The sequence below is a fragment of the Fundulus heteroclitus genome, chromosome 18, assembly GCF_011125445.2.
Source record: "Fundulus heteroclitus isolate FHET01 chromosome 18, MU-UCD_Fhet_4.1, whole genome shotgun sequence".
NCBI lineage: Eukaryota > Metazoa > Chordata > Actinopteri > Cyprinodontiformes > Fundulidae > Fundulus > Fundulus heteroclitus.
The window spans coordinates 6,011,319-6,038,103 of NC_046378.1; the positions used below are offsets into that span (position 1 = coordinate 6,011,319).

General features: G+C 41.0%; 3 protein-coding genes across 4 annotated transcripts; 2 read left to right on the forward strand and 1 right to left on the reverse strand.

The window, feature by feature from the left end:
• Positions 1–6,026: 6,026 nt before the first annotated feature.
• On the reverse strand, positions 6,027–19,354 carry nop53 (NOP53 ribosome biogenesis factor). Its single transcript, XM_012872608.3, has 13 exons — positions 19,132–19,354; positions 18,419–18,624; positions 17,243–17,319; positions 17,018–17,126; positions 13,316–13,512; positions 13,025–13,080; positions 12,824–12,919; positions 12,004–12,105; positions 11,751–11,918; positions 8,274–8,449; positions 6,629–6,695; positions 6,224–6,300; positions 6,027–6,126 (listed from the first exon to the last, which is right to left on the reverse strand). The coding sequence occupies exons 1-13, from the start codon at positions 19,165–19,167 to the stop codon at positions 6,066–6,068; spliced, it is 1,428 nt and encodes a 475-aa protein (XP_012728062.3). The 5' UTR covers positions 19,168–19,354; the 3' UTR covers positions 6,027–6,065.
• On the forward strand, positions 12,134–21,634 carry LOC105933185 (histone H3.3A). Of its 2 annotated transcripts, XM_036149930.1 has the most exons (5): positions 12,134–12,143; positions 13,200–13,205; positions 20,244–20,388; positions 20,500–20,653; positions 20,760–21,634. In XM_036149930.1, exons 3-5 carry the CDS (start codon positions 20,261–20,263, stop codon positions 20,886–20,888), a joined length of 411 nt encoding a protein of 136 aa, XP_036005823.1. In that variant the 5' UTR covers positions 12,134–12,143; positions 13,200–13,205; positions 20,244–20,260; the 3' UTR covers positions 20,889–21,634. The 2 variants fall into 2 exon arrangements, with proteins under 2 accessions (XP_036005823.1, XP_012728063.1); XM_012872609.3 differs by lacking the exons at positions 12,134–12,143; positions 13,200–13,205 and adding an exon at positions 19,217–19,337.
• Positions 21,635–22,734: 1,100 nt separating this feature from the next.
• Positions 22,735–26,094, forward strand: LOC105933186 (histone H3.3A). The gene is made up of 4 exons (XM_012872611.3): positions 22,735–22,875; positions 24,087–24,231; positions 24,343–24,496; positions 24,597–26,094. The coding sequence occupies exons 2-4, from the start codon at positions 24,104–24,106 to the stop codon at positions 24,723–24,725; spliced, it is 411 nt and encodes a 136-aa protein (XP_012728065.1). The 5' UTR covers positions 22,735–22,875; positions 24,087–24,103; the 3' UTR covers positions 24,726–26,094.
• The last annotated feature ends 691 nt before the right edge of the window (positions 26,095–26,785 follow it).

The following is a 26,785-nucleotide window of genomic DNA, read 5'->3' on the forward strand; positions in this document are numbered from 1 at the left end:
AAATATATACCACAGCTACATACCTAATTTCCATCTCAGCATCTTTTAAGGAAAACTAAAATGGGTCTTTCATTAGGTTGTTTTGATCAGAAAACGTCTAGTTTATTGCCATGATAGCCACCCTATTATGTTTTTTTTTTTTTGTATTTGAATGTCTATCAATCCATCCATCTATTCAGTAAACAGGCTCAAATCAGAGGCAACCAGACTTTAGTTCTGTTCTTTCTGAAAGCTACTATGGATATGGGGTGTCAAAACGTTTTCAGAAAGAACTGAGTGAAAGTCCGGTTTCCTCCGATTTTAAGCCGGATTGCTGTTGCGATGACCCAGATAAGTGAGAATTTGCACAGTCACATCCATCTATTGTCTTCTGCTTATACAAGATATGGCCATAGGACCAGGAAGGAACAACCTAACATGCCTCTCACCAGCGATATCCTAAATCTCTTTCTGGGGGATCCCAAAGCGTTCCCAGGCCAGACGGTATATGCAGTCCATCCAGCAGATTCTGGGTCTTCCTCAGAGTCTTCTCCCATTGGGACATGTCCAGTACACCTCCGAAAGGGAGGTGCTCAGGTGCTTTTTAGCTCAGCTCTTTCTTCGCCACAATAGACCAGAACACCAGTCCGTCTGCCCATCTCTTATTCCATCCTACCATCACTCACAAACAAAATATCAAACTCCTCTGCGCGAGGCTGACCCCCAACATCAAGGGGGCAGTCCACCTTTTTCTAGTCTAGAACCATGGCCTTAGACGTAGAGAAGCGTACTCTCATCCTGGCTGCTTTACAGTCAGCAGCGAACAACTCGGAACATAAGAAAAATTCACCAGGAGGACTGAACTGAAGGTCACTTAGACAGATTTCTCCACAAGAAGTTCCCGGATAGGAACACTCCTCCAGTAACACCGTTATTTCCTACATGGGCATGAAGTGCCCTCTGGGGCACCGACAACAGCCAGAACTTTCCCTCTGGCAACCTGAAGTTGCAAGGTGAGTTTCACTCACCAGAGAAAACTCTGAATTCAAGGCACTCAGCCGGGAACTACTGAGTATCCCCATTCTCACCGGACAATTCTCTCCTTGGGAAACTCCGGGGTAGGAAAAAGTCCAGCCCCTCTCTAAGAGTTGGGTACCAGAGCCCAAGCTGTGAGTAGAGGTGAGTCCAATAGTTACTATCTGGTAACTCTCAAGCTAGCATAACATTTCTGGCCCCTTATCCACCAGTGAGGTGACATTCCATATCGCACTACAGGAATTAGCATGCCAATGTTTCCAGCCACGGTGCCTGATCCTGAGGTTCCTCTTTGCAGGTGGGCCAACATGAGGGGCCTTCCTGAACTTGAGCTGAACCCGGCCCAACTCCAGGAGCCAAAGGTTTAGATCTAATCAGGGATCTGTCATATTTCATAAGTCAGCTGCCCCAAATTCGGATGTAAAGTTTTCAGAAAACTAAATCTATTCAAGTTAAAATGTAAATGAGATTTGAGCATTTTTCTAGAAAATTATCACCATAATATTTAAATGCTTAAACAGAAGAGATAAAGAAAACATGTATATAATAGTTAGAATATGCTTAATCCCAAAATTATTTATACCCTTGGCAGATTTAGGTTTAAAGTAATCTTAGATTTTCACCATATGAAATATTACTGGAAGTCCTGACTTGGATATGATCTGAAGATGAGGTTGATGGCACGGAGGTATTCCAACCTAAAATACTTGAGCTTATCAGCTAGAACAAATCAGCAAAAGACCACTGGGAACATTCAAATAATGGGTACTAATTATACAGGATTGATGCTTTAATGCCAACAGATATTTACAACTGTTATTGACAAATAAATAAATAATAATAATAATAATAATAATAATAATAATAATAATAATAATAATAATAATAATAATAATAAATAATAATATTTCACACACTGCTTTGAATGAAATAAAAATGAAAACAAATGAGATATTTTCACAAAAGGACATGTCTTTCGTATTTCCTATCATGAACTTCTTGGTTCGTTTAAGATAATGTTCGATGTATATATATGCCAGGATGAATAATTTGAGGCTTAACTGTAAATGTGTACAAAACGGTTTGTTTCGGGATACAAAATGGAAGTAGGGATAAAAATATGGGGATCAAATTGGCAAAAAAGGGAAAACGTACCTTGAGCAACATTAAATAATTAAGAGAGCAAATGGTGACTTATTAACAAGAAACACACAGAAATGTTGGTTCTTTAATATTTAGACAACATTAAACCCAGATGTCAAACACTATTTACTGACAAAGTGCAATTGAAAAAGCTGTCACAATATTTTCTAGTAATAAGTAATAAGATAATGAAGTTGGTGCAAATGTGTTTGTGTTTGTAGTTTAATCTCAGACAGATCATTTACACAATAGAACCTAATTATGCGAAGGTGATTTCAGGCTTGTTTTGTCCTGCAGCACAAAGCTCATTGTGTTCACGTGCCGTTGCGTGTGCCAAACCACACTATGTGGGTGGGGGGGTGAGAGAGGAGGGATAACAATAAGGCTGTGGCTTTAAAGCGCACCACTACTTTCATTCTCAGAACATCTTTCCTTTACACATACAGACGCTGCAGTCACATCGTTCCTCTCCATGCTGTCCTGCTGACGGTTTTGTCGTGGCTTCCTTCGTCACCCGCGGTTCCTCAGACCGGACGGGTAGTAATCTATTCTGTAATGAGCGATTGCACACACACACACGTAATCCGGCCTGCCCCATGCCAAGACAGTCTGGCTGCACCGTGTCTCCCACGTGAGGACAGGAAGGCAAAACAGAGCGCGGAATAAAGAGAGACAGGGGAGAAAGTGGAAAAACAAAAGAAGTCTTTCCTGCAATCTGTCTCTGGCACAAGCGGAACAAGACACTAGGATATTTATCCAACACCTAAAAGAATGGAAGCCCCTGCCAAAATTATGCTTTTCATTCTTTAGGAGGTTTTAGTGTTTTGGTAAAGACTGAAAGACAGTGTATAAACCATATTGAAAAAAAAATATTTCACATGATTTGTGAAAATACTGAAATATTGCTGCTAGGGTTAAATCCTTATTTCCAGTCAAGGCCAGCGGGAGGTTAGATTCATCAATGGATGTGCCAAACCGCATGATCTGACCCATCCAAATTAGATAAACACTTAAATCGTCTGCTTGTATGTGTAGGAAAAGGCCCATATGAACTGCCGACACAACAGACCTGTATTTGTTATCATCCTGCTTAGATCCCGCTTGCAGATCAAATTTCAACTGGACTGTAAATCAACAACCACTTGTAATATTCTGTGGGATAGTAGGTTCAAATGTAAATTGTTTTGAAAATGATCTTGAAAGAAAAGTTGTACAGTTTGTTAAACAGGAAATATAGCAAATAACTCAAATATTTAAAATGCAAAGTAGCAAAATTAGGCATAGTTGGATAGTTTTTCCATATGACCCCTGGTACGTCCACAGTATGCATCAACAGGAACGAGTGGTTCACATACATCAGCATTGGCTGTGAGGTGGTCTGATGACTGTAACAGTTTGCAAAGGGCTCAATATAAAAAAAAACAACAGTTTGTAAGATATTCCTATGAAATGGGGCTCTTTTTTCAGCATACATTGTGGTTTGAAAACTGTCTATTGACATGTCAAAGGTTTAGCTGGATGTCTCATTCAAACCGGATCTTTTTTTTATTTATTTTTTTTTTATCTTAGATGACCATAAAAACGTATTTTTTCCACCCGTTCAGCTATCCTTTAAATATGGTAAATGGTACAAAAACTACAATAACGGAAAACCCAGCCATCTGTAGCAATAGTGACACTGTCCAGATCATTCTCAAAAAAAAAAAAAAAAAAAAAAAATCCAACAGCATTACCAGGTTAGAAAGGAAACAGTCTAACCACCAAGTCCTGGGTCTGCTCTACTGTATACTCCCACTGTGATGCGCCTGGAAAACCTCCAAAAGTTTGCAGCATCCAGGATTTATCCTGAGCAGATGCTCTGAGCGACCTCATGAGACATTTTGTAGCAGCTCCACTCTGATTTGCCTCCGGTGTGACGGAGCTCCTCACCTGATCTCTAGGGCTGAATCCATGCACCCCTACGGCGGGAAGCTCGTTTCAGCCAGTTCTATTCAGGATCTCATTCTCTCAGCCACGATCAATATCTGACAACCACACATGAGGGCTGGCATGTAGATAGATCAGCAAATTAAGCACTTTGCTTTTTTTGGTTTTCTTTAAAGAAGACAGAAGCAACATGTCTATTTCCCCTCTCCATCCGAGCATCTCTTGTGAATAAACACCAAAATACTTCCTCTGCTCCATGCTGAACCTGAGGGGAAACAACCAAATACTGGAAACAGGGATTAAAACTGGTATAAATAGGCCCAAAACTAGTAAAGTTGTGGTTCACAAGTCAGTCGATTCTCTGGACTCCACCACAAGGGATATAAAGAGACCGTTTTAGAGAGGAAGGGGAAGAAATTACCAGCTGCTGATCAGTTAAATTCCCAGTCACCATCAACCACAATATCTTATGAAGTTTTTTAGGCATTTCAAATTATTTTCCATCATACGAGTAAACATCATGGGGACTGTAAGTGTTCTCACAGGTCCCATCTCCAGTGAAACAGTAATAAATCCAGTTATAATTTGTGGTCAGGGTGGGGGGGTGGGGGGGGGGCCCTTTGGGGACAAGCTGAGGCTTTATGAGTCAGCAGGTAATTGGTGTAAAAATGCAGCTAAGCCGCAAACTGGACCGAGTTCAAAAAGGGGCTACACACTTTACTGAGTGGCAGGAGATCGAGTACTTTAACCTGCTTCATTTGCAGGGAGGGGCTTATAGGACTCAGAAGGTAAAAGATTACATTTTCACTCCGATTAATGGATAAGAAGCTTTGGCACAGCTCCAGGCTCCAGGGGACCATCAGGACGCTGAAGGCAATTATGGTTTTAAGCTAGCAGGTCGGGACCAATTATCACCTGCCAGCCTTCTCAAACCATCTGTCTGGTGACAGAAAAGAAAAAAATAAAAGGCTGAAAAAGACTTCAAACCCCAACCCAAAGTTGGCTAACTCATTTTAATATGGAAAATAAATTTGTGTCCGTGACTTCATGTCATTTAAAAAATGACTCTTTTTTTTTAATCCCATGTGAAAAATCCTTCAGGGAAATCCAAAATAATAAATGCTCTGTCAGCATATGCTCCTACTTGAGCTGTGGACCTCTGCAGCTCCTCTGTAGTCACAGTGAGCCTTTTGGCTGCTTGTCTAAGTAACGCAGTCTTCGCCTGGCCTGGCTTAGGTTAACGGCCATATCCTGGTGGGTTTGTGGTTTCGCCATACCCTCCCCATTTCTGGATGATGGATATGCTGCGTTTCTTGGCCTTTATGACCCTGTTTGTTCTCAAATGTTCTCTAACAAACCTCTGAGGCCTTTACGGCACAGCTGGATTTACTGTGGGATTAAATGACACACGTGGCAATCTGTTACCGTTTAGGGGCATTAGAGTAAACTGGTGTGAATACATACGCATGCCGCACTTCTCAGATTTCTGTTTGGAAAAACATTTGAAAACCCTGTCCCCTTTTCCATCTGCTTCAACATTATGCAACAATGTGTTGGTTTGCAACGTGGCAAAGTGTGAACAGGTTTTTATTCAGTATAGCAGCTGCAGTTACTTAAATCTGTGATTATTACAGATTTAAATGCTCTCGCTTTCTCTAGTGAAAAAAAAAAAATCTAATGTGTGTCGTTCTCACCAAGAACCCTAGTTCTGTGTGAAAGGATGAACCACTCCGAAGAAACGAACAGCAACAATTGGTGGTTCAAATGATGGATTGGTTAGGTAATATTTGTTATTGCTGCCGACTCTGTAATGCAGTGGCCCCTAACTAGAAGAACATTGCAAAAGGTGTACTATAGGATCATTTAAAGTTATAAAGTTCCAGAAGTTAACTCAAGGATATGGAAATTTTCTAAAAAATAAATAAAAAATAAACACTCAAAAGTGCTGTTTTTGACATTTATTGAACTTTGTTGCTGGTTGATTATGTGATCTCCTTGAAGGCTCTCTTCTCCACATATTTCACCTTTAGTCTCCTCTTGAACCTGAAAGAGAAAAAGTATGTTTTAGTCCGTTTACACATTATAAATACACATCAGTCTGGATAGTTGAATAGTGTAAAAGTGAAAGGGAGGGCCTTACTTGGCTCTTTCTCTGGGTTCAATAAGGTTCCTCTTCTGCAGACTCTTGAAGCGATCCTTTAGGATGCTGCCCTCTGGCTGCAGAGTCATAACATGACAAGTGAAAGAAAGTCCAGAAACAAACTGATGTCACAACAGTAAATGTTCCCTGATCATAAAATTTTATTCCGGAAAAGGATCATTAAGGATCAAGCTAAGTGAACGAAGCAAAAGTAGAAAAAAGGTTCCTGCTGACAAAGTGGGTCTTCACTGTATTATAGATCAGGATAAAGCTTAGAATAAGACAGTAGGGTGGTGGAGATAATACATCAACTTAATAAAGCAAAACTCAAAGAAAAGAAAGCAATGTCCTGAAGACAGGTGGAGGTAGATAAGCACAAAGTAATAATAAATGTTGGTGAAGTACCTTGAGCTGTCTTAGGGAGCCAGCCAGCTCGTCACTTAGCTGCACGTCCAAATCTGGAGCCTGGAATCTGTCAAATAAAGTAACAATATCAGTAATAATTTAGAAAACTAAACAAAAAGAAACAGAATGTACAGTAAAAATTAGAGAAAAGCATGTGTCATCGTTTAGCATTGCGTGTTTTTCTCTTCAGTCTGCCTGATAGGTAAAGTTCCTCCAAGCAACGCTTTTGTGTTTGTTTAGTTAATGATGGTTTTGCTGGCTTTAAAATCGACATGTTAGCACAGTTAAACTTCCCACAGCGGCTTCTTGTTGACATGAGCGGCTAAGTTTCTCTGCTATTGCAGCACTGTGATCGCATGACGGGCAACGATCTGTGCAAACGGGTTAGTTCACATTGAATTTGATACAAATTAGTATTTTTGAAATTGTTTCTGTAGTATCAATTATATCTAGGGATCGACTATTTTCACAACACAAGTCACTGACATGGACTACTGAATAGTAATACTGCTGTGAAGACGGGGCGATGTCTGGGTACGGGCATCGTTTGATTTTCAAGCAAATGAAGCTGGAGTCGATGCATCAGGAGCCATGGTGCACAGATCAGGCCTTAACATGGGTTACAAGAAAACTGCAGTTAATTTGGAAATCACGGTCCCAGAGTCTGGAGGCAGAGTCACCTGCTGGTTTTGGTCCTCTGGGTTTTCTGAAGTCAACACAGACATCTACCGGGAAATTTTGGAAGTTGCTTCTGTTGTCAAAATTGTTTGGAGATACTGATTTCATTTTCCAGCAGGACTTTTTACCGGCGCTCACTGCCCAAAGGTACCGAGCGCTGGTTTGATGACCGACGTTTACTGTGCTTACCACACTGGTCTGACCTGAACCCCACAGAGAATCTATGAACTGTTGTCAAGTAGAAGATGAGAGACACCAGAGCCAACAATGCAGATGACCTGAAGGCGGGTATCAAAGCAACCTATGCTTCTATTACACCTCATCAGAACCACAGGCTGACTGCATCCATGCTGTGCCGCATGGACGCAGTAACTCATGCAAAAAGAGCCTCAACCCAGTATTAGGTGCATAGAAACCAACATACCATTTTAGAAGCTTTCTATTTAAAACATCATTTGTAATGTTCTAATCTTTTGAGACACTGAAATTTAGGCTTTTATCATCTGCAAGCTATAATCATAAAAATTAGAAGAAAGGTTTGAAATCTCATTCTGTGTAGATCTATATATCATCAATGCTTCACTTTCTTAAAGCAATGATATGGTTGAATATTGAATGGTTTCTTTTTAGATGCACCAGTATATCCCAATAAGAAGTAAAAAAAATAATAATACTAAAAACATTATTAATATAGGGCTAAACTCTAGAGTGATGTCCCCTTCGTACACGAGGCAACTTCCTAACTTTCTGTGAACAGGTTTGAGTTCTGTGAGATTTCTATCAAAAGCCTCTATTAGCATTAACATAAAAAGTAACATCTGCTTCTGAGTCATTTCTGCACAGATACAAAAAGAAAACCTGCCATCATATGCATCTATTCGTGTCCTTGCTGGATACGCTGCTTCAAGCAGTGCATTATGAATCTGTAAACCAAACATCTGTTTTTAAAGGTTCTAAGGTGACGTACTTGAGTTTTCCTAGACGCCTGGGCTGAGCTTTCTGGGCCTCCTGCTTGGCTCTGCGCTGCATCTGTTTGTCTTTGGTCTTCTGATCCTGCTTTTTGATGGAGGCCTTGATGGAGCGAAGCTGGAAGAGCTGCTGCTGCTGCTCAGTCTGTCGTCTGTTGGCCAGTCGCTGCTGCTCCTGGTGGGGGTGGGAAAAGAGGAGCGGGAGGCTTAGCTGGTGGGTTAACTAAACCCATTTAGACACGCTAAAGAAATAAAAACATGCTTCTATAAGTTCTCACACAGCATAGATCAGAACAGTTTCCCAGCTCTTGGGATGATATAATGCAAAGTGTAAAACTACAAATGTTTTAAAGGCAAACCGGTTATTTAGATGCATGTGAATACATGTCAAAATTGATGGTCTTTAAAGTAAATTATCTTTTTCACTAAGACTCAGAGCTGACCATAAACTGATTTCTGCAGCTCTAGAAGAAAAAAACATTTGTCTCGTCTGTTACACTGCAAAAACGGAACTAAAAAGTTTTCATTTTAAGAAAAACTATTTTCTTAAAATTAGTGTATTTGTCCTTAATTTGAGCAGTTTAATTAGATGATCTGCCAATGGAATAAGATTTTTGCACTTAAAATAGGAACAATCTATCTCCATCATCTTACTTCAAGTGCAGGATGTCAAATTATCTTATTTTAGGGGTCAAAATACTCATTCCATTGGCAGATAATATTATTTACCTTCTCAAATCTAGGACAAAAACACAAATTTTAAGAACATTTTACTTATTTTTAGATCCATTTTTGCAGAGCATGATAACATCTTCTGAACACGTCTTGATTGTCTGCGCCTGATGCCGTCAGGGTGGGCTGACTTCTGCGAGCTCTTAGCACAAAGTGAGAGCAAAGGAGAAGCAGACGGATGGACAATGATGGAGGAACTAGCTGAGACACACCAAACAAGATGTGCCAAAAGTCTCCAGACCAGTCGGACCCACTTGTTTTAAAGTTGACTGTCATTGTATTTACTGCAGTCTTCTTTAAAATCTCAGCAAGATAGAACGGATCACCAAGACACTCTGAGGCCAACAGCAGGAGAGAGACCACCAGCAAGTCTGAGGGGTGGACTACCGGACCTGCTGAGGTCCAAACCGTGTTCTTAAAGAGGTGGCAGCACCGTCTGATAAGGGAACAAACTAAGCTGCTTCTGAGCAGCAGGTCAAGGTGACCACAGGTGACTTGCTCGCTTTGGGATCATTTCCCTACTTTTCTTCTCAAATGTCCATAAATTTAAGACGAGCATTTAGAAAATATAGTATAAGTATATGAAAACCCTGAGTTGACTTTCAGAGAGAAGAAGAGCACAATTTATGAATACCTTTGATAAAGACAAATCTTTTATCAGCTAAAGATAATTCTCTCTTAATTCCCTCTAGGTAGTTATACCTCAATTCATCTGTGTTCATACTTTATATTAGTGTGGAGACTAAATGCTGCGGATTCTCTTATCCAATATAATCATTCAGTTTACATCTGAAAGATAATATGGGAATTCTGGGAGTAAATCCATTTTTCACAATATATTCTTCTCATTGGTTGGGAGAAAATGTGCATTTATGCTCCCTGACAAGATAATTTCCACCTGAGACTGATAAAGATAAAATATGTTGATTGAGACTGATTCTCCTTTAAACAACTGCATCTAAAAACAGAACAAACCTCTCAGCCTAAGCGTCACTGAGCATGATCTGAATAAACAGAGTGGAAAGGGAATGACAAAAATGGTTAGAAATGCTTTAGGACGACAACCAACAACTTTGACCCCAGCTCTATGAAGCCAACAGGGTTCAACCAACTATTGAAATCCCTGTCCTCAACCCGAATACACTTTCCCCAAGATGATGGAGCATGTAATAAACACAGTATCCACACTTTGTGATTGTAACAAACTAAACATATAATAAAGCAGCATGAGGAGCAGAGTGTGTCAGATTTACAGGCAAAGTGTAATGTTTGCAGATAAAATATTGCCTCTTTGCATCTGGGAGTTTAGGGTTATTACAGTATAATAAATTTCTTAGTCAGATCTACAAATCATAGAACATATGAATGACTCACAGGAATTGGGAAAAGCATAAATGAAAAAAAACGTAGAATAGTATTCAAAATCGAGCCATATTATAGGGTTTTTTACATAAAGGGAACACTATAATAACATCCTAGATTTGAAAGAATGAAATATTCTCATTAAATACATTGTTTGTTTACATACTTGAATGTGCTGACAACAAAATCACAAACAATGATCAATGGAAATCAATGACCCTCAGTAGACATGCTGGAGGTCATTCTGCAGAGCTCTGGCAGTGCTCCTCCTGTTCCTCCTTGCACAAAGGCAGAGGTAGAGGTCCTGCTGCAGGGTTGTTGTCCTCCTACGGCTTCCTCCACGTCTCCTGATGTACTGGCATGTCTCCTGGTTGCGCCTCCATGCTCTGGACGCTACGCTGACAGACACAGCAAACCTTCTTGCCACAGTTTGCACTGATGTGCCATCCTGGGTGAGCTGCACTACCTGAGCCACTTGTGGGGGTTGTAGACTCCATATCATGCTACCACTACAGTGAAAGCAGCACCAGCATTCAGAAGTGACCAAAACATCAGATAAGTGGTCTGTGGTCACCTCCTGCAGAACCTCTCCTTTACTGAAGGGGTCTTGCTAACTGCCTCTAGTTTCACCTGGTGTCTAACAGCAGGGGAAACTGATTGTCGATCAGTGTTGCTTCTTTAGGAGACAGAAGTGTGACTGGCTTGGAGTTACATTGTGTCGTTTAAGTGTTCCCTTTCTTTTTTGAGCAGCGTACTTTTAAGCTTTGCAGTATTTTGCAGATATTCAGCACAGACACCTAAGGCCCTATATGCATTTTTTTCAAAATTCCCAGATTCAGTTCGTCTTTTTCTGGATTCCCCTTAGTCCATCCTGACATTATATACTAGTCCAACAGGATAATGTAATGTAATTATTGAATGACTGAAATTTACTTCAACAAATCAACAACCAAAGAGTTCCACATTTAGCGACTATTAACCAGCTTTCACAAATAGAACAAGGTGCGGTGGTTCAGCAGAACATGGAGCACCTTTGCAAGGTATTTGACAATGTTTCACCTTTCTAGGGACAAAAAACATAACATGCAAAACAAAGAATGGAATGCGGTTCACATAAAAACAAAAACCTTGCTTTAATAGCGCAGAGAAGTTCTGGCATTCTAATTTGAGTTTGGGTATTTATTGTGAATAAATGAGAAAAGTTCTCACTGAATATCTACTTTATTGCTAGAAAGAGCTGCACAAAGCACTTTACTCCATCACCTCGCTGCATTTATCACATATGAAGCATAAATTGATTATGATTATAAACATTCCAGCCCGTCATTAATCAGCGTGATACCTCACTGGAGGAGCAGATAAAGCATCAATGACTGATATACCTTTATTTTTTCTGCCCTCTCCTTCTTTATCTGTCTTTCCGTCTTCTTCTGAGTCACTGCGATGGCCGCCAGCGCCGCTTCATCGTCTTCCATTGAAGGAGCCGCCTCTTCTTCGTTATTCTCCTCTTCCTCCACCAAACCTTCCACTTGCTCACGAAGATTTGTCTCCTAAAAAAATGAAAATAAATTTAAAATAAAAAGGTGAAAGCTCAGCCAGAGTAAAACCCACTGGTAGCAGGATTATAAGACCCACCTCTGTAGCTTTGTCCTCTCTGTTGACAGCCAGCTGTCGCTCTAATTTGTCCTCTTGCTTTTTTTTCTGGACCTCCACCTCATGGGCCTCCTGGAGCAGCGCCTGGGTTTACAGGGTGATAACCAGGTGGTTCACTTTTAGTCAGCAGTGAAGCATTTACAGCATCATACCGGTTCTAATTACACTTTAACAGAAGATTATGTCGCAGCTAAATATGAGGAGGAAGAAGCTAGTCTCACTAAAACGCTGAGCTTTGCAAAGAGATGCTCGCTGTCAGTCGCCACATTCGTCAAATCTAACAAAAATAATGTCAAATGTTTGTACTGCCATAGTGCTGCTTTGTGCAGCCAAAAACATAAATTGTCATTTAAAGAAGGAATACAAGTTTATGGGTAGGACATCAAAGATCAGCTGACACCAATTAAAGTATATGGTGTAAAATGGGAAATAGTTTTTTGGTTGTTCCACCATAAAGACATCCAGTGTGAATATAAATACAACATATTAACGTGTAAAGTTCTGATGTGTAATATGCCTGTGACCACCAGGGGGTGACTGAGACCTTAGGATGACCTTTATACCTTAATGTCTGGAAAATTATGGTGGAAAGAACAAAGACTTTGCACAGTGAACCTTGACTGGGGGGGGGTCAATCTTACAAAATTAAAAACCAAACAAATGGCAACAACAAAGTACCAATGATGTAATCTGAGAAGTCGGTTCTAACACAACAACAATGTGAAAAGGTTCAAAGGGTGTAAAAGTTTTTGCACGTCGCTGTAATCATGCACCTAGTGGTGAACTATAAGTTTTGGGTTACCTGGTGGGAAAAGAAGTCTGGGTTGTAGGATCCACCTGGAGCGATCACCTCCACAGCCGGCAGCACCGACGGCTTCTCGTTCAGCTTCTCTGGCCGCTGGTCGGACATACGGCCATCATTTACCACCAACATTCACACACATGTGACTAACAGCAGAGGAACCGCATGAAGAGTTAAAAGCCAATCCCTGGTTAGTCTCACCTTAACCAGCTTCTTCCCAGTCTGTTGCAGATACCAGGGATCAGCAGTAACCTTGGCTGCACAGACAGGAGAAGTTCAACGCTCCCGTTCAAACATTTAACCCTAAAACTAAACTTCATGGCATCATTTTCTGTCCTCAGATCCCAGAGGAGAGTTCACACAACACTACTCTGAGCTCCAGGTTGGTCTTCACATTCCCATGAAGGAAATACTGGGAGCGCAAGGATGGGATCATCACTGGACGGACACACACACACACACACACACACACACACACACACACACACTCACGCTGTTGCTCCCATATGTCATAATACTCTCGGTCTGGGTTGTTGTTGGCCTCTGCCTTCTTGGCGGTCCTGTCGACGGGCCGTCTGTTCAGCAGCCGTTTCTGCCGCCGCGGCACCACACCTTTGGCTGCCAGCTGCTCGGCCTTCTGGGCGATCCGACGCAGTTTCTTGGCATTTGGCTGCTGGTAGGCCAGGATGCTGACGGGGGAGAAGCGGGACACGTTTAGTCGGTGAAGCCTGAGGACGGGGCGGAGAAGCTGTGAGCAGAGAGAAAGGCGCAGAGCTACGAGGTCGTTGTGTTTTTAACTCCTCAGATCCCAGGATGCTGTTCACACAACAGACTCCTGAGCCTTCTGATTGCTGTCTTCACATTTCCCAGAAGGAAATACTGGAAGTGCAAGGATGAGATCATCACGGGACACACCACTCCTCAGCCCTCTAGTATTCATGTCTTTTGACCCTTTAAAACATTTTAAACAAAATCACAACGGTCCTAAAAATAAAAGTAGTTGAAAGTAGAAAAGCAGCTTTATCTGTTTTAGAAGCTCTAAAGATCAGCACAAAAGGAAAACCTGGATTATTTACTATAAACTGAAAATGTTTGATTCATGATGGGCTGGTTGATCAAAAAATCTATAAAACGTCCTGAGTTGTGGAACTGAAAACAAAATTTTCACCGTCACGTTTAAATCAGCCGGCACAACATGCCGCCATGACAGATCCTCCCATCGTGTGGACTTATTGGACGTCAATTACAAACGCACACAGTCCACAAACAGCAAAAAGAATTTGTGATTTTTCTTCTATGGCAGGCATCTCAGCCGATAACTACTGTTATATGTACCGTATTTTTCGGATTATATTTCTTACCTGTCGCGTAGCATAAATACATGCGTTGTACGCCCATATTATGCTTCTGGTGTGCATTTATTGACTTATTAAAATGAAAAGCTAACCAGAGCGTAGGACACACGTATGCTGCTTTGCTGCACTTTCCAACACCACTCTCTCCTGAGAGGGAGAGCTCTCCATCTCTGTCTGGAGGACAGAGTAGTTGGTCGACACTGCCCTGTTTCTAACATAAAGCCAGAATAAATGCAACTTTTAAATTGAATTAACCTACTTTATTGCTGCTAACATATACTCTGGGCACAGGCTGCCTTATGTTAATGCACTTCTAGTTTAGACATTCCAGTCAGGCAGTCTTGTAGACAGCTCAGGGGTCTGATCAGGTAGTGACACAGTGTACCGTAATGCTTTGAATATCCATTGAGCAGAGCAGCTTTGTTGCTTACCAAATCGTATTTACACATTGACATTTTTGAGTGCATTGTACCACATAAAATCAGTCAGTAAGCACAACTTTAATCATATATAAGGTGCACCGGATTATAAGGCTCACCATCAAATTTTGAGAAAGTTTAAAGGTTTTAAGTGCGCCTTACAGTCTAAAAAATACGGTATTTACAGCTGAAGCATGAGCCGCTAAAAATGGACAAAGTTCCCACACAGGTGTTGAAAGGTTTTCAGGAAAGAACTGAGCGAACGTCCGGGTGCCTCCGATTTAAGGCTGTTTGCTGACAACTGCAGTCAGGGAAGACTTTGCTCAGAGACTTTTAAAAAGGTAAGCCACCATTTAAATTTGATTTGACGAGTTTTTGTGTCATCAAACGTATCCACGAGGATGGCTGTATGAGACAAGTCCGTCATGTTCTGTAGGCGTTTCTCAATGCCATACTATCCCTTCCAGTCTGGGTTGTTTCAGACCTTTATTGGACCCAAAATGGAGCCGTCTACTGTGGGACGTTTCATACTGACCACGTGTCAGTTCATACCTGTAGTACATTTCTATATTACACAGTAAGGAAATGTGAACAGGGGGTGGCTCAGAGCTATTGTGGGTTGATCAACCAAAGTCAAATCAAAGATCTGCTGAAACTGGGACCAGAAACACAATCAATGGAAGCAGCGTGAAAGAAAAGTTTTCAGAAAAAACATTCAATAAAATACACGATGCACAAAATTAGCTTATTTCTAAGATCCATGAAAATACTGCAGATAAACAGATGTGTAGTTTAACTACACGGGTATGAGATGGTTGTTAACAGCTGCGGAAATGGAAGAAGAAACAGAAGAACAACCGTACAAAAAGACGTTACAAATTGGTTCAGGAGAGAGCGAACCTAAAGTAGAGGGAATCCAGTTATAGTAAGCAAACATGGTTTATTATGCTGACCTCAGGGTTTTTCTGCTGTTGCAAAACAAAATGTTTAAATGTCCAATATGTTTATCGTCCATGAAAATTTCAGAACCACTGAATATCTTAGTGTAGAAGACTCCGTGGACTATATGGGGGCAAACTCAGCAGAGTTTGTACATTTTAATATATATATATATACACAGAAAAAGGAGGTAAAAATATTGATCTCTGTGGGAGCTGCAGGCCAGTAAACATTAACCAATCCCTACCTTTCAGACCGAAATAGTGAGCCGCGGACTCTGCGCCAGCGTTTTACCCTTGATAGTGAACAGCACCTATTGGCTTAATTTCTTAATTTGCTACAGCAGGCACCCACCTCACCTGTCAGTGGGGCACAAATGTGGGGTGTGATGGCAGGGTTTCCCGCAGCGCCTCGCCAAACTCACGCTACCGCCTCGCCAACATTCCAAAAAAAAAAAAAAAGCGAACTCGATATGCTTGCATGTTTATTTGACGTTAACACGCGTTTTTTTTTCTTCTTCTTTTTCTTTCACGCGTGCATATAGTGAGTGGCAGGGAAAAAAACACATGGACGCATTGTTTCCCCTGCGCATTAACAGCCTGGCGAGGTGTCAGGCTTAACTTGCAACGCCTCCCCAGACTGACGTTTTTTTTATTTTAAAAGTGTTGATGTTTGAGAGCCACATAAAACGTCCAGAAAAGCTCCCGTTCTAAACAGCTAGCACGGCAGCTGTTTTTAGCTTTACGCATATTACGGCTACGCGGCAGTAGTGACGCTATACTCCCCGTGTTTCACTTCACAAAAGAGAAGTGGTCAGATGCTTCGTCGAAGTTAAAATGGATACCAAAACATCCTCGCTCTCACGTCATCTTGAAAAAATTCTTCTTTGAAATTTTGGCTACAGACGACGTGTTTTCTATCTGGCCAGAAGCTCGATGGCAAATCCTCTCTTTAGGTTGGCAATCCAACAAAAGAACCTGTGGTGGATCATGAATCGGAAAGGTGAAAAAAAATTATGTTTTTTCCACTTTTACCCGATGTATTGATAGATCCAACTGCCATGCACGTGAGCGTTGTTGCTTTAACAATAGCTCTCGCGAATTTCAGCGGTGAAGTCCTCTGGAAATCCGAAATTCTTGTTGATCGCAGCTGTGTGGAACGGTTCCTACTGAATTAGCTTGTAGAGCGCAGTGCCTTAACGCAACATAATGTCACAGGATGTGATGTCAGGCAGCCAATTTGCCCAAATATGGACAATAATGGCCGCCCCTCATACACAGTGATCGAGACAACAATTTATTTTCTTACTGATAAACGCTAAATTCATTAAATCACCACGAACCTATTAGTTTTAGGTACAGCTAAAGATCCACTGATTTTTCCTTGCTGACCGGACTTCTCCTTTAACCTTGCTTTAAACGCTTGAACTGATAGAGGGTGTAGTTTCTTTTAACCAGAACTGTGTCATGATGGGTACTGACTCTTTAGGAGGAGGAACCAGAGAATCTCGTTGAAGGATGAGGTCTATCCTCAGAGGACGTGAGCTTTTCCCTTTCCTCTTCTTCCCATCATCAGGCTGTGCGTCTTCAGCTGGAAAAAAGGAACAAACCTCACATTACATACACAATTTAAAGCCAGAAATGATTTATTCCCATCAAAGATATTGACCTAGGTCATATACCATTGTAGGCAACAAGACAATTCACCTTTCTGTTCCGGTTTCTCTGGCTGCCCAAGATCCACGTAGAACAAGTTGTCATCTGTTTTCTCAGACAGCAGACCCCTAAATCAGAACAAAAATATTGTATTATGGCTCCTTTCTACTATTTTCCCCCAGCATCACCAGAGTAATTCAACATGTACTCTTGTACTCTTTACATACAGTAAGCATAAAAATCGGAATTGGAAACTAAAAACCTCAGACAAGCACCAAAAACTGCTCTTTGCAAGATGGTAAATCTCTGCATTAATGTGGCTTCCTACTCCGCAGTGTATAGTAGGTTTTAGGTTTTCGCGCAAAATGCCTAAACATATTATCTTGTTTTTGAACAGAAGCTGTGAACAGAGAAAAGGTGCAGAGCTACGAGGCTGGTGTGTTTTTAACTCCTCAGATCCCAGGATGCTGTTCACACAACAGACTCCTGAGCCTTCTGATTGCTGTCTTCACATTTCCCAGAAGGAAATACTGGAAGTGCAAGGATGAGATCATCACGGGACACACACGCTCCTCAGCCCTCTAATATTCATGTATTTTGACCCTTTAAAACACTTTAAACAAAATCACACCGGTCCTAAAAATAAAAGTAGTTGAAAGTAGAAAAGCAGCTTCATCTGTTTGAGAATCTCTAAAGATCAGCACAGAAGGACAACCTGGATTATTTATGATAAACTGAAAATGTTTGATTCATGATGGGCTGGTTGATCAAAAATCTTCACCGTCACGTTTAAATCAGCCGGCACAACATGCCGCCATGACAGATCCTCCCATCGTGTGGACTTATTGGACGTCAATTACAAACGTACACAGTCCACAAACAGCAAAAAGGAATTTGTGATTTTTCTTCTATGGCAGGCCTCTATCTTATTTTTGCAGCACCACATGTGCAGCAGTCAGGTATGTTGACAAAAGGGGTGAGAATTGATTCAAATTTTAACCACTAGCTAAACTCGGAGTAAAGGAACAATGGGAGTAAAAAACTTGAGCAACTCGTTTTTTTCTTGGCTCCTCAAAATGGGGCTATAAAAAATGGAAAAACAAAACAAACAGGATTTTATTGACTCTCCAATAAAGACACGCGCAAAAGAAAATAATAAGAATAAAATCAAGATAACGAGCAGGCAGCGTTTCGGGTGAACTTTCAACCTCGGTTTTTCTTCCTCACCCCGTGGTCCTCTCCTGGTGCCTGACGTCCTCTAAAAACTCCTCTACGTCATTAATGTCGCTGTATTTGTTCCAGTTCTTCTTTTTGTTCTTGTTCACGCGTTTCCTCCGGTTACCGGCCAAGTCTGTCGGGTGTAACGAGGACTTTAAAGTAAGAAATCCGGGCTGAGAGGAAGCCACGCGTTTGAGCCTCCTGCGAGCCGCCATCTTGAAAGAATAGAAAAACAGAAAAAACAAAAGATCATGACGTATGGCGTTTTTAACGTCGACGTGGCGCCGGTGGCGCCATCTGCTGGTTTGAGGGTGAAACCGTTTATTTTGATCTAAAATAAAAAAATTAAAACACGTCATGATTTACAAAGTAAATGAAACTTTGTTAATAATTTCAAGGATCACTATTACATTTGTTTGGGAAATTATTAAAGTGAGGATTTTTTTCTATTTCTTTTTTTTTTTTTTTTTTTACAAAAGTTTACAATTAAATCTATTTATGAAAATAATAGTAAACATATTGAAAATGTATTAAACCTAAAACCATAATGCCAAACCATCAAATGCCAACTATATATTCAGGGTCGTGCTCAGTTCGATTATTTTATTTTCATTTTAAATATCTGGGATTTCTAAAAAAAAGTATAAAAGTAAAGTTTCTAAAAACAAAAAAAACTAATAAATGAATCGGTAGTAATGATTGGTAAAAATTTGAAGCCTTACATTGCCTGCTTGTAATTGTTTATCATCTTGCAGCATGTTTGTAACATGTTAGTGCCAAATGCATGATGGGAAATGTGTCCCTTCTTGCTTTCCTATGTTCATTTTCTTTTTTTTCCCCTCCCCGCATTTTATTGCGAGAACAACGCTTTAGAGACTGAAGAATAAATTCGCATTTGAAGCCGAAATCTTTCACTGACTGTCCAAAGGTAAGCGCCTCTGTTTGAATAAAAGTCCACTCTCGCATTTTATGTCGTGTTAATTCGGAACTGAAGCTTTTTTGTCGTTTATTCTCGGTGAGAAAAAAAGCACTGCTGTTGAGCTTTTATGTGCCTGCTCGGGGAGTCAGGGACCCTGAGCAGCTCCTGTGATCGCGGTTGAATTCGACTCGAAAATGCGCCTAAAGTGAGGGGCCATCTGACAAAATATTGTCCACCAACTGATCCCCTGACATGTCTAGCTTCGTCTCCGAAAAATATTTCCCACTTATGGGCTCAAGTTTTCTTGTTCTTCCGTCGTTTTTAATCGTCTGCTTTTTTTTCGTTCGCGACGATTTTTTTTCCCCCCTTCCCCTTCACAATCTTCCAGCCAGCAGCCGGCCATCATCTGTGGTGTGCGCTCGTTTCTGAGCGCCGGGCAGCCGGCGAAGGCGGGGCGGGCTGGTTTTCTTTTAAAATAGCTAATTCTGCGTGAAATAGGCAGGACGTGCGAGGGACCGGTGAGCCCACTATCAAGAACCGAACGAACCCACGCTCGCTGCGTAAGGGGCGGGCTTTACAGGGCGAACGTCGAGTTGTGAGTGGCGGAGAGGCTCGCGACGTCCCGCCCCACAGACCTCAAAGCGTCGTCTGATTGGTTCAGCCTATAGGGAGGCTTCATCTGATTGGGAATGTTTTCTGTCGTTTAGCGCATACTTCCATTACATAAGATCCTGAAGGTATTATTTAAAATCAAGCTTCAGGTGCAAACTTAAAAAAAAAAAAAAAAAAAAAAGTTTGAAACTTTGATGTAAAAAAATAAATAAAAATAAATAAAAATTGGTAAACCTTACACAGTGCACTTGTACCAGAGAAAGATGGGCTTATCTGAATTTAAACTGTGTTCTGTGTTTTCAGGTGATCTGTAAAGAGCCATGGCCCGTACCAAGCAGACTGCCCGTAAGTCCACTGGAGGCAAAGCTCCACGTAAGCAGCTGGCCACAAAGGCAGCTCGTAAGAGCGCCCCTTCCACCGGTGGAGTCAAGAAGCCTCATCGTTACAGGTGACGCAGGAATCGAGCGAGATTCGTCAACGTTTTCAATACGACCACAAAGCTCTTGTCTCAACAATATCCCTGAAATTCACATTTCTTTTTAAATGATGTCACACGAAGGCCCGGTACTGTGGCTCTGCGTGAGATCCGTCGTTACCAGAAGTCCACTGAGCTGCTGATCCGTAAGCTGCCCTTCCAGCGTCTGGTGAGGGAGATCGCCCAGGACTTCAAGACCGACCTGCGCTTCCAGAGCGCCGCCATCGGAGCCCTGCAGGTTAGCTGTGCTTACCCTGCAAAGTTATTTCTGTTTTTTTTGTTGTTTTTTTTCATCCCAGAATGAAACACTGAAGAGATCTTATTTTTTTTTTTGTGATCTGCAGGAGGCCAGCGAGGCCTACCTGGTGGGTCTGTTCGAGGACACCAACCTGTGCGCCATCCACGCCAAGCGTGTCACCATCATGCCCAAAGACATCCAGCTGGCGCGCCGTATCCGCGGAGAGCGCGCCTAGAGCGTTTCCTGGCCTATGAATACTGTCCTCTCGTTTCCTTCTTCTATACTTAGTAGTTTGGTTTGAGGTTCTATATATAAATATCTATATCATATGATTGTGATAACCGTAATTGTGTGATCATGTCTTCTGTGGTGCTACTAGTAGCAGATTTTCCATAGCAGTATCATCAACTATGATTCAAACTTTAAATCTTAAGTTTCAGTTAGTAAAAAAAGGCAGAAATACGTTGTCACCTTGACAAGTAAGCTGTTTTTGGGAACAAGAATAGTGTCGGATCTGATATGGCCATAGAAATTAGCATTAAGGCAGACATTTTCATTCAAGGGCGGATGGCCACAGTTATCTATTTTTTTCCCTGTTTAAATAGAAAATAGTTGTATTAGTATTGATTTTTTTTTTTTTTTACAATAATGGTGTATTTCTACTGTTACTGTTCAGTGTATCAAAATAGAAAAGTTTGATTCTGGTCGTCAGTTAGAAAAGTCATTATGTTGTGATGACACTGCATGGTTTGACAGACTACAAGCGGCATAGATGTAGCAGATCTGTGTTGATCATATTTTAATTTTCAGCCATGTTGATATGTCTGGGTAATGTTTTTGTTCCTCTCTCAGGTTGATACAATAACCTTTTTTTTCTACTTGTGTTTTTGATTTATGTATTTGGTCATTTTTATGAACAAAATATTTGTACTCTGGACTTCACATTCAAGCATAATAAAGAGTTTCTTGTGGTTGATTGAGCACAGCCTGAATGAATTTCTTGTCAGACACGGGTTGCCCTGGGATTCTCATGGTTTACGTTGGGTAAAGATGTCAGTTTCACTGGATTGACACAAACAGTTTAGGGCAAATATATTACATGACATAACTTTTATTTGAAGGATAATAAGGCAATAATATTGATTATTGCAGTTATGCCATCTATACCTTGTTATTCTGATACATAATCTTAAGAAGAAATACATCAAATGATAGTTTCCAAAAAAAAAAAAAAACATGCTTGATGTGCACATTATTAACTTTACTGTATTTTAAAATAAAGTTACACTGGGAGTGAGTGTCACAAGTTAGCAGCTGGTTAGTCAGGCAACAGGTAGGCTGCAGACCTAACGACTTTACCAAGGACAGGTGCTGCCTTTAGTTTTCTGTCCCTGACTCTTGCTTATCTTGATGGAATATATTCCTAAAAATCCAAATTTGTCTTTTATGTATTTATAAGCTGCGGAAGGTCCAGTATTCTTTCAGCCAGCTGACCAACATTGCGCAGCAAAACGTGTGGTTGTGTGAGCACTGTATTATGTGCAATATACAGAAGTACTCCAGAACTTTATCTGAGAAATTACTTTATAGTCTCTAAGAATAAATCATTTCTGTGACTTTGAGATGTAGATTAATCTTTTATTTGTGTGCCATCATACGTCCTTTTAGGGGGGAAATTGCAAAAAGATCCGCACAAAAATAATACATTTCACATTGAGTCCTTTATGAGCCGCTTTATTTGCAACCAGAAAAGCCTCGCTTATAAAAAGTTTTTTTTTAATTATTATTTAATTTACAAAAAAAGTCGAAAAAGCTGAGCATTTCCTCCATCTTTCTCCTTGATATAAACGATCTATGCGGCGCGGCTCGAAAAACTTTCATCCGCATTTCTCTTTTTGTCGCTTAAAGCCGCGTTCAGGTTCAACCCCGGAAAAAAAAGAAAAAAATGGTTTAATGATCCCGAAGAGCAGCCGCGCTCCTGTAAATCTTCCTGTAAATTCAGTTTCACTCGATCAAAATCCAAAGTCCCGCTTTATTAGGCCGATAAAATAATCGAGAAAGGAAAGTGTGACCCCGGAGTGGCCCCGCTGGTGTCAAACTGTGATGTACGAGCAGTGACGCAGCGGCCATTTTCCCGCTGGACGCGGCTTCCCATTGTGGAAACGAAGAACAAAACAGCCAAGCGAAACATTGCTCACGACTTACACTCACTTTTACTCCAGGTAAGTCGTTTGAAACGTGTCCCCGTACGTCTGAAAATAAATCGGATATTTTTTTAAAGTTGTATTTTCCTGAATTCGTGGCTTTGTTGCGGCGAAATAGCTTTCGTTTCGTCGTGTGAGTAATAACACTCAGCGGCGGTGAAATGCAGTCTTAACTGCAGCTGCTCTGAGGAAGGGGGGAATTTACTTTCAAATTATGCGCCGGTTCAGCTCGGTTTTACGCTTGTGTTACGGGCCTGTCAGCTCACCTATACGTATCAATGCCTTCTTTGAAATGTCTTCTATCTTGTTGGCCTATTGATTAATACGCGGGAACAGCGGTTGTTGGTAAAATTGAAGTTGTTTATGTGCTACTCCCTCGCTTCTGTGCACTCGGTCTTTATGCCGTTTGCGCATCAAACCGCCGCCATCATCAGAGCGGGGTGGGCGGAGTTAGGAACAGTGGCAAGCAGCTGTAGAACCCGCCCACTTTCAGAGCTCTGCTCACCGATTGGCTCCTTACTTAGCTTTTTTAATATTTTATCCAATGGAATCACAATTTGTCTTTGACGTTTGTTATGCTGATAATAATCAGAAATGCCTTGTTTGTTTACTTAAAGAAAGGTAAGAACTTATTGAAGTAGCGACTCTACTTTTACTCTGTCTAAAATGCATATGAACATCATTTATGCTTTATTTCATCAGTATTTAGGATGTTGTAGATTCATCAGTTGATTAATTAATTAATATATATATATATATATATATATATATATATATATATATATATATATATATATATATATATATATTAGTGTGTACGTTTTTGAAGAGTTCGATCAACAGACAATTAAATATTTAGTTTAATCTGTTACAATATTTGGGTTATTGTTACCACAATACCATCTAATTTATTTGTCTGTTAAGTTTATATGGTGAAATTGACAAAAATCACCTTTATCTTGGTAAAGTTGTAGAACACAGTTCTGTTCTGAATTTCAGTTCAACCTTTTTTTTGTTTTCTGTTTTCTTTTTCTTTTTTTTTTTTTATTAAAGTGCTTGCCAAAAGTTAGATTTTGGTTACAACAAACGTTTGTTTGGCTGTTTTTCTAAAGATTTTGAGAATTTCTTTGGACAACTAATTTCTGCTCAATAATAATCACATAAAAAAAGAAAAGGGAAAAAAATAGGTCAAATTCATGTAAACTCATTTCCCCTCCTGTCCTCTTCAGGTGATCTGTAAAGAGCCATGGCCCGTACCAAGCAGACTGCCCGTAAGTCCACTGGAGGCAAAGCTCCACGTAAGCAGCTGGCCACAAAGGCAGCAAGGAAGAGCGCCCCTTCCACCGGTGGAGTCAAGAAGCCTCATCGTTACAGGTGACGCAGGAGTAAAACGAGATTTGTCAACGTTTTCAATACGACCACAAAGCTCTTGTCTCAACAATATCCCTAAAATTCACATTTCTTTTTAAACGATGTCACACGAAGGCCCGGTACTGTGGCTCTGCGTGAGATCCGTCGTTACCAGAAGTCCACTGAGCTGCTGATCCGTAAGCTGCCCTTCCAGCGTCTGGTGAGGGAGATCGCCCAGGACTTCAAGACCGACCTGCGCTTCCAGAGCGCCGCCATCGGAGCCCTGCAGGTTAGCTGTGCTTACCCTGCAAAGTTATTTCTGTTTGCTTATTTTTTTTATCCTAGAATGAAACACTGAAGAGATCTTATTTTTTTTTTGTGATCTGCAGGAGGCCAGCGAGGCCTACCTGGTGGGTCTGTTCGAGGACACCAACCTGTGCGCCATCCACGCCAAGCGTGTCACCATCATGCCCAAAGACATCCAGCTGGCGCGCCGTATCCGTGGAGAGCGCGCCTAAAAACGCTCTCTTCTTCTTCACCTTTGTTCCTTTCCTCCCTTCGCTATTCCGTCTTTCCTCGCCTTCGACCCTCACACCCCGCCCCGCCTCACCTCCCCCTCCTCTCCCCTCCCTGTGTTAGTAGTGTGTAGAGGAAAGCTGATTATATTATAATGAAAGGGTATAGTTGTGTTTTCTTAGTGCTGTCAGCGGCAGACTTCTAGGGTACTCTATTTTTGTGCATGTACCAACTCTGTGATGACGAGGCCTCCTCAGGCACGTCTCTCCTCGTCTGTCCTGCTTTTAGACGGTGAGGGAGCGAACAGTTTGTGGGCAGAAAACCAGCCGACCACAGACTGGGATGATGCAACAGAGGAAGGGCCGAACAGGTGGAGAGGACGGGCCTTTTTTCTGCTGGGGGTTCTCTTCCCCGCAGCAGGGTGCTAGAAGAACTCGACCTTTCCTCTCCCCCTGCTTCATGTCTTCTTCCAGCTCCACTCAGACGCAGGCAGAAACGGGTGGGGGGGGGGAGGTGTCTGAGCGTTGGCTCTGATCGCCTCACAAGTTGTATCCAGTCCATCTTCGCTTACCATTTTCATCACTGATGTTATCTCCCATGCCAGGATTTTCCTTTGGGGAAAAAAAGCCTAATTTTATTTTATTTTTTATTTTATTTTTTTCCTTTTCTGTTTTTTCAAAACTCAGATTATTTGTTGATAACAGAGATGGGGGGATGATTCAGAATAAAATGCAGAACAAGGAGGCAGATATATAATTTTATTCACTCAAAATGATGCTCCTGACTGGTTCTGACACCACAGCGTGATCTTTATCTCGTAGCCGTTTAATTTCCTAACAAACTAAAAACTCTGATCTCTCCTATTTTTTTTTTTGTGCCGTTCAAATTGGTTTCCTCTATTTATTTAAAGCCAAAGCAGAATGTTGTCAGATATATTTTGTAGCTGTGGTTCACTTAAAAGAAAATGCCTTGATGTTGCAAAGGTTTCTGGGAGTTTATGGTTTTCTCTAAAATCAAAATTTCTCAGAGTATGATTTGATTTTTTTCTTTTCTGTTTTTTTAGAAAAGTGGAAAAAAAAAACTAAAAATAAAACGTATTCTAAATTCAGGTGACACAGGTAATGCTAATATGTTTCTGTATACGTCCCCCCATACATAATTTCTTTTCCCCCCTTTGGATCAGTTGATCATGTTTCTCAGGTCACTCTTTTAACATTATTTTTATTCGATTCTGTTCAGTTTGATTTTTTTTTTCCTCTTTTGTTTTTTCTTTTGTTATTTTGAAATGTTGAAAATAATTTTTGAATAAACAATGTTTGTAATTTCCAGATTTGTCATATAAGGTGGTAATAAATGGATGTTACACACACTCTTCTGCGTCTAAAGGGCCCTCTTCTTCTGAAATATTTCTTTTAAATGTTCTGAAGAGCTCAACAGTTCGGTTCTAGGATAGTTCTGGTTTAGGTAGGAGTGTCGTTAAAGCGCTTTTTACAGCTTCATGTCTACCAGCGACTTGTCTGGCCCAGGTCTACCACTAGATGGCAGAGAAACACAGTTTATAGCGTTTTAACCCTCATTCTGGAGAGCCCACACACTCACAGGATGTACAATCTGTAATTATGGGTCATTTATTGGAATAATAAAGCATTAAAAATATGAAAACTGTCACTATTTCAGGGGGAAAAACCATCTGTTTCTTTCATTTTTGGTGCAAGACATGAGATCTTTGTAAAGTGTCTGACTTATAGCTAATGAAATGTTAAGTGTTGACCACACGTTTCGGAATAACTTGTCCAATTACAGCAAAGACAAAAACCAAAAAAAAAAAAACAACAACACGCAAACGAGATGTCAGAGGCTGGCATTGTAATTAATATCCTTCTCTGGGTCGACATGGTTCCCCTCATCATGGTTTCATTTGATCCCTCTACTTCCTTGATTAGAAGGGATAAAGCCGTGCCCCCAGCTATATTAATTTCAGTGAAATGGGTTCACATGGACACGCGTGCAGCCATGCCGGGCCGGCGTGGCCTCAGACACACTCGTTACAATGGAGCACAGG